An 8,389-nucleotide genomic window follows, 5' to 3' on the forward strand; every position below is an offset into this window, starting at 1 on the left:
ATTATAATTAAATCAAGTTTATTGATTGCGCATGCATTATTTTATTTGAGAAATAGAGTTTACAGTGTTTCATCTTTACTTTGAGAAATGTGATATCTTAAATCACAAATAAAAATTTCTATTTCTTTTTTAAAAAATATTCATTTATGCGCCGTGAATTTTTACAATTATCTAATATAAATTATTATTATATGCAGTTTAAGGTGTCATAAATATGACTCATAAGTTTTTGATAATTTTTTTTGGCATATTCTAATTGTGAACCATAAGTTTTTATTTGTATTTGTATCAAAACCAAACAAATACATGAAGAATTATCTCTATATGATCATAGTTGCTGGGACAAGACACTTATTTAATTGGGCTGCATACAACATAGATAACAGCCTAAATACTTCACTCAAATTGAACTACTAAATTTGGAGGTGTCCCAGCTTCAAACGATATGATCAATACTAGTTTCTTTTGAGAAAGTTCTGAAACCATTTTGCAGAAAGTTTTGGGTATCTTTTTAATCCATCTTTGAAATCTACATAGTACAATCCAAACCGAACAGTAAAGCCATTAAACCATTCAAAATCATCCAAAAGTGTCCAAGCGAAATATCCCTTAACATTTGCGCCGGCCCTGTATTTTTTGAAATATCAAATGTAAAGAAATGAAGAATCATAGTAATAATAATAATTAAAGTAACTTTAATAATTACTTTACAACTGTTATCACGTGTATTTTTGTAATATATAGAAAAAATTATATTTTAAAAATAGACAAAGGAGAAAATTATTATTATATAAAATAACAATAACAACTATTTTATAATTATCATTGCATGGATTTGAACTTCTTCTATAAAGATTATAGAATTAAAATTTTACCATTGAACTGAAATATCATGGATTATGATTATATAGTAATACTAATTATTTTTTTTACTTTATATAAAAATATTAGATGAAAATGTAAATATATATAGTAATCAATTATGATTATATAGTAATACTAATTAAATTCATACTTAGAATATCTAAAATATTAACTTACTTGATTGCAGAATTTATGTAGTATAAATGACGATAATAATAATCAATTCTATAAGTATCCAAACGAGCTTCTTCCACCGGAAGTGTTGGATCGTTGAATTCATTCATACCTGTAAATTAAATGTGGGATATAGTATAAAAATATCATGTACATTAATATGATTGTTCAATATAAATTTTTCGATTATAATCACATTCAAGTAAATTGATATGATTTAATTGTGTATTTACCATTTTCATGGATGTAAACATCAGGATTGTTGTATCTATCTTTAATATGTAACAAAAGATCTCGAAGTCCCTTTGGATAAACATATATCCAAACTGAAGCAGCCTGATATAGTTATAAATATTCGTTATGTATTACATCAAATGGATTTAAAATATAACACATTGATAATTTGTTATTAGAAAAATTAAATTAATGACAAAAAATTATAGATGGAGAAATTTCTCATCACTAAATTTAGTGAAAGAATTAGAGACATATTTCACATTTTTCTCCTAAATTTTATGTCATTGATTCAATTTTTATAAATTATTACTTTAGATTGTCAAACACTCACCCTTGGACCTAGGGGTACCCCGTTTTTTTCAACTGCAATAGTGAAAATATAGAAAGAAAAAAAAAATCAAATTCAACATATTTATCATAATATTTAGTTAACTAACGTGTAGAATATATAAATGACCTTACATGAAGTATTGGTTCTAGGATCTGTTGTGTAACTAGGTGGCTCGTTGGGTGGTGGTGGAGCATTATTAATATAGCTAGAAGAGTAATAGTTTAAGCCAAGAAAATCAAATGAATCCTTGACTTGAAGTGATTGCTCTAAAGTGAACTTAGGCAATCGATTTTTCACTATATTTTGCATGCTTATAGGATACTTTCCATTTGTTAGTGGATCCATAAACCTGAAATCAATCAAACAAATTAAAAGTTAATTATCAACTTGTTAATATTTTCTCCTCCTTATTGGTATTTAAACACCTTGTTAATATTTTTTCAGATGATAAGTTAAATTGTTGCTATACTCAAAGAAACAAAGATATTGTAAGTATATTTCATAGTTTAGTGCCATGGTCCAAAATAGACTCAACTAGGAAATACCTTGTTAATAGATAATGAGTTTAAGTTATTTACTGAATGTGAGTAAAAAAAGAAGATATATTTACTAAAGCTTATAGTAATTAAGTTAATAATGAAAGATATTAAATTAATTACCATCCAAATTGGAAGTCAAGTGCTCTGCTAGTAGCCTCGTCATCTTCTATGCTATTGTCTCCGAGTGGTAAGAACCAGTTAGTTACCAATGTTATGCCTATCTTGCCCTGTTGTCTTGGCTGCACATATATACATCAATACTTGTATAAATTCTTTCAAAATCTAATTATTTAATCAAGTATCAATTTGTCAATAAGAATTACCATATATATGCATTATGTAACTTTAATAATGTATGGATCTATGATTTTTAACTGTCGTAAATCCCAAAACAAATTAAGTTAGAGATAGGTTTGAGTTGCAAATAAATTGTGAAATAAACCTGATACTTTCTCCTATACAGGTGAAAGGCTTCTGCATGAGCAAGAATTTGATTGTGTGTAACTGTATAAGGTTCTGTGCCAGAATTTCCACCTAGACACGTTGGATCTGAACATCGACCCGGTGCTGTGTTCCCAAGTGCATAACCACCATTGCTATATAACCATGGTTCGTTGAAAGTAACCCAATTCTTCACTCTATCTCCAAATTTATTGAAACAAAGATCCGCATAGTCTCGAAAATCATCTCTAAAATATTAATATCCAATTCAACAAATCATAGTTATGAACACATTGAATTTGCTATTATAGAAAAATGACATTCGAAATATAGACTCACACTATGCTTTCGTTTAAGAAACCACCATACTCATCTTCTAAACCTTGAGGAAGATCCCAATGAAAAAGAGTTACTAATGGTTGTATACCTGCAATTTTATTGACGATAAATAATAATTTTTAACTAATTACTATTTCATAATTAAAATGATAAAATTTAAAATGCACTTAATAGTTTCCACATTGTATTTTGAATTGTACCATTTGCAATGAGTTCATTGGTGAGGTTGTTGTAATATTCTATTCCAGCAGGATTTTCGCCACGGCCTTTGTCCCACTTTCCCGCTATTTGTACACAGTAACAAAAAAAGGTTATGTTAAAGTGCACCCAACCACATAACAAAATTATATTGAGAAGCCATGGTTGTTAAGATTAAAAAAAATGATTTTTATAGTATTTTTATTTTTGTTATCATATTTTAAAAAAATAATTCAAATAAAAAATTTATTTATATAATAATTTTAAGTATTTCATTTATTTATTTTAATTTTTTTTAATAATGAAATTTTAAAAATAGATTTAAATTAAAAGCATTTGGAGAAGCTTTACATAAATAATATTTTTAAAATATTTTTTTGTAAAAAATATAATGTTTATCATATATATTTAATAATGAATATCATAATTTTTTAAAGTTAAAATTATTTTTTAATCAATAACAAATAAATTTAAAATAACTTTTACTGTTTTTAAATAATTATCATAAAAAATCATTTTTTAAAAATCTTAAACAATCCCTCCTCATATTATATTAAAAATGATTGTTGACCAACATTTAACTTACTTGGGATTACTCTTGACCAAGAGATGGAGAATCTGTACGAATCCATATTCATATCTTTTATAATTTGCACATCTTCCTATAGTAATAAATACAAAACAATTATTTTATTTTTGTTATATTAGTTCTAAACCTTCTTTATAGATATCTGGAGGATAATATGTAATGGAATACACATGTAATTTTTTTTAGAGAAACATTACATATCAATTTGACTTTATAAACATTCAAGCTAACCCATATAATTATTTCACACGGCCGGATTAATAAAAAAAATACTTATAAAATTATTCTTATTAATCATTTGATATTAACTATTGCCATAAATACATAATAATATATAATAATAAATTTGAAAATAATATACGTAATATTAATTAGAGTATATAATTAAAATCAAATAAATAATATAATTGTTTTGACTTATTAAATAATATTATAGTGAAAACAAACATAAAAATGAAATATAATGAATTTAAAAATAATATATGTAATATTAATTATTAGAACATAGAATTAAATGAAATAAATAATATTATTGTTTTGACTTACTAAATAATATTATAGTGAAAACAAACATAAAATTGGAATATAATGAATTTGAAAATGATATACGTCATATTAATTAGAGCATAGAATTAAAATAAAATAAATAATATTATTGTTTTGACTTACTTAATAATATTATAGTGAAAACAAACATAAACACTTATTTTAAAACGTTTTTCTTTTACTAATATATTGGATCGAGGGACAACCTTATAACGGTGATATTGATCAACTGTAACATCTGCATTGCTTCCATCCCTTATTCTTTCTGCACATATATATTGTAAATTTGCATATAAACAATTTATAATTAAACAAGAAAGGGAAAAAAAATAACGTCAAGCTTTGTTAAATTTCCCAATAGCTTATCATCGAATCTAATTAAAAAATTTCAACGCGTCAATTAAATTAGTTAAATTTTGATTTATATACCAAACTTGTATATTATTATAATCATCAAATCCTATACTGATATCATGTTTTAGAAATTTAGTTTTTAAAATTTCATTACAAAAATACAAATTATATTTTATTGGAATTTAAATATGAGTAGCTAGTCCAATAACGATGAAAAAAAATGTTAATTATATAAAAGAAGTTATTTATATAAATGCCAAGGTCGGTTAAAAATACATTTAACTCATTGTTGTTGACGTGTTCTTTCAGACTTTCTAACAAGTAGTATAAAAATCACAATGAGGTGATATGATCGTTTAGCCGCGTCCAACATATTTAATGATAATAATAATAATGTCAATCAATATAAAATTATTTATTATATTTAAATAGGTCATTAAAATATACGATTGTTTCAATATATATATATATATATATATATATAAAATTTGTCAGTCTCTTTTTTATCTAAATAAATAGCATTTGATCAACATGATGTTGAAAGAATTAATAATATGTCTTTCCATCAATAAAAAAAAACTTGGGTTCAATTTTTACTTTTTGGAGTTATCCATTTGAGTGTTTTTTAGGCAAGCAAACATATGTCATTTGATTAGCAATATCTTGCAAAATACAATATTGTGGAATAAATTTAAATCCTGAGAGTCGTTCATTGGAGATATAAACTAACTATTTGTAAAAATCCAAATATTTCACTGCTGATTCGAGGATTAGACTCACAGTTGATTAAAAAATTAAGTTTGTTGAGATATTGAGGTTAAGGTTTTCACTGATCAGAGGCAAATACCCTATTTAAGTGTATTTATTTTTCTTTTAGATTATTTTTTAACAAAATTTATTGGGGACTTTATAACCTAAGCAAATTTGATTCTTATTCATAAAACGATACAATTATAAAATAGTAATAAATTTGAATCTCTTACGTTAAAACTAAAATTATAATTGAAGACTGGTATCATATATATGTAAAGATTAGCTTTGTATTGTATTTATGATTATCGAATAAAGTAACTTTGTATTTTTAAAGAGTTATAATTTTATATACCGCTAGTATAAAGATTCTTCACACGGTTAAATTAAATCAAATTGTTTAATTTAAACATTATAAGTTGATCCATAAATAATAGTTGACATCATAAAAGATATTTATACTAATAATACATACTTTGTTAAAAAAACAATACATACTAATTTATATTGTCATATTTTAAATAGATTTAATTCATAAATACTGACAGCGTAATTTTATTTTTTACATTGTCAGTCAAACACAACTGTTAAATCATTAGAGATATTTAATTTTTAAAATAACTATCTATGAAATTATATTTATAAGTGGTTGTGAATTGTGATATATTGATAGGGTAAAACTTCTCACATTGAATGTATTAAACTCCTTTTAAATTTATAAAAAAACACCTTATTTTTTTCATTTATGATTTTTTTCAATTAGGCTTGTAATTGAAAACTCTAATTTGTAAATTATATCCTAATCTTAAAAGAGAGTGGTTCAATGTCAAGGTTTTTTTGTTGACAAGATTCATTTTCAAGGTTAAATGTACATTTTTCACCCAAAAAAAGGGGTCAAGAGTACTTTTTTTTTTTTTAAGTGTTTAGGCTTTCTTGTGCAAGGATCTACTATGGAGAAAATTCAAATATTTTTGATTAAAAACAAGTTTTTTATTTTTAGTCAATTAAAAATAAATTAAATGTAATGATTTATGGTAGAATACATATAATCAATCTAGAGACAATAATAACGAGCACGGGCAACAACATTAAAATCAATTCTATAATTCCATAATTTAGAATCACTTTTTAACGAGAATCCAAACATTTACCTCAAGTTTGTTTTTGTACTGCCATGAATCAAGTATTTCAACAAAATCAATAAATAAAAGTTGGTATACGTCTTAATCCGAGTAGTTTTTTAAAATTTATTTATTAAAGTAGAAATTGAATATAGCATTGCAATATTCTATGTATGTTAAGGCTTAAGACAGATCATGAACAAATTAAAGAAACCTGGATGATCATGAGTATATGTATCCCATATACTTGGTTTTCTACCATCTTCGTTGACTGCACCTTCATACTACAAGAAAATCGAGTCAAGTAAATATTTTCAGTTTCTAATTAATATAATATATATTATATCTCAATTTTGTAACCAAGGAATGCTCTTATTTATTCGAGGGTGGATTGGGATCCCCTACCTCTATACAAATTTACTAGTATTTAAGATAATTATATTATTTTTTTAAATATCACAGTAATAATTAGAGTCATGCTAACATGTGTCTTAATGGTATATATATGTTAAAGATATAAGAATTATTATTATTATTATTATTATTATTATTATTATTATTTTATCAAAAAAATCATTAATGTTTAAAATTTTAAAAAATTTAAAATTAAATTTTAAAATAAAATTTTTACATTTGAATTATCAACACGTGTTTTTATAGTACATGTTAGTTTTTCCTATAATTTTATATTATCATTATTGATAAATAAATAAATAAAATTCAACCCTTAGTTTGATTGATTTCTATATTTGTCTTTGGGTTTCAAGTATCGTAAGTGTAACCCATGCAAGAAAAGTTGCATAATTATTTTGCAACATGAGTTAAAATTTACAGTATTTTTCTTCTTTGTATGAATTGTGTGTTGTTACAACTATGCCTCTATATGCAGTCACGCATATCTTGATTATTCGATCTTGATCAAACATAAATGATGTATCTAAAAAACTATAAGACAAAATATTAAAATATTTTGTAATAATAAATAGTATATAAAATTACATATTTTGACGAGAATTTAAAATACAATGGTTAAAAAATATCTAAATTATGTAATATATTTCATTTGAGTATATATATATACATATATATATATATATATAGTAGAACAGTTCAAATTTAAAGTTTGATATTTTAGTCGTGTACTTGTGTATAATGAGAATACACTTATCTAAATCAATTTGTACCCAATTTAAATCACTCTTCTTTATATATTTAGTTAGTGCTTGACTCAAATCATGAATATAAGAAATATGTATTAACATGACATGCAAAGCTTGTTAGTTATTTCAACCAAACGAAAATATTATGAGAATAAATGTACTTTCAATAAAAGTTAAGTGCATGGTTAGTAAAAAATATAATAATTTAAGTTCACACTTGTAACATCAATTAAAATTTGAAGTTTTATTTGTATTATACGTAAATTTCATTATAAATACTTTTTAAAAACTGTTATAAATAAAATTATTATAAAACAAATCGAAAGAGTTTAATTTATATGCATTACTTGATAAGATGATGAACCCGTCCCAAAAATGAAACCCTTAGGAAAACTGCTTCGATTGAGGGTACCGAATTCAATAAGAGGATCTGCATTTGTGAAAGCAAATGCGAATGAGATCACAACAAATAGACCAAACATATTTGCCACAGTAATCATGTTTGTTTGTTTTGCTTTAACACTTTACTTTTTGTGTTTCAGTCACTGCCTATTTATACTGGATGGAATACTTTGCCTATTGATCAATATGCTAGTTTAATAATGATATTTATTTATTAAATATATTTTATAATAAGGATACATGTGCTAGCTGTGGTCTTTATAATACATTGTTTGATCAAAGTGTGATCCATATTAATATTTTTAGAGTACTTCCGATAGAAGCGGGTCTATGTTATTTTGGGG

The 8,389-nt window shown here is 24.3% G+C and overlaps 1 protein-coding gene across 1 annotated transcript; it reads right to left on the minus strand.

Moving 5' to 3' along the window:
* Nucleotides 1-250: 250 nt before the first annotated feature.
* LOC101491385 (non-cyanogenic beta-glucosidase-like) lies at nt 251-8,178 on the minus strand. Its single transcript, XM_004507258.4, has 13 exons — nt 7,991-8,178; nt 6,698-6,767; nt 4,465-4,523; nt 3,710-3,785; nt 3,126-3,209; nt 2,926-3,013; nt 2,588-2,834; nt 2,266-2,384; nt 1,738-1,955; nt 1,607-1,638; nt 1,272-1,374; nt 1,042-1,150; nt 251-627 (listed from the first exon to the last, which is right to left on the minus strand). The coding sequence occupies exons 1-13, from the start codon at nt 8,141-8,143 to the stop codon at nt 456-458; spliced, it is 1,530 nt and encodes a 509-aa protein (XP_004507315.1). The 5' UTR covers nt 8,144-8,178; the 3' UTR covers nt 251-455.
* Nucleotides 8,179-8,389: the final 211 nt, after the last annotated feature.

The sequence above is a fragment of the Cicer arietinum genome, chromosome 6 (assembly GCF_000331145.2).
Source record: "Cicer arietinum cultivar CDC Frontier isolate Library 1 chromosome 6, Cicar.CDCFrontier_v2.0, whole genome shotgun sequence".
Classification (NCBI taxonomy): domain Eukaryota; kingdom Viridiplantae; phylum Streptophyta; class Magnoliopsida; order Fabales; family Fabaceae; genus Cicer; species Cicer arietinum.

Bases quoted from the DNA above. Each gene is read 5' to 3' on its own strand.
- LOC101491385 (XM_004507258.4), bottom strand. From the start codon at position 8,143: ATGATTACTGTGGCAAATATGTTTGGTCTATTTGTTGTGATCTCATTC. The intron at 1,639-1,737 runs GTAAGGTCATTT...TCACTATTGCAG, and splicing joins TCCTAGAACCAATACTTCAT to TTGAAAAAAACGGGGTACCC. The intron at 628-1,041 runs GTAAGTTAATAT...CAAAAAATACAG, and splicing joins TACATAAATTCTGCAATCAA to GGCCGGCGCAAATGTTAAGG.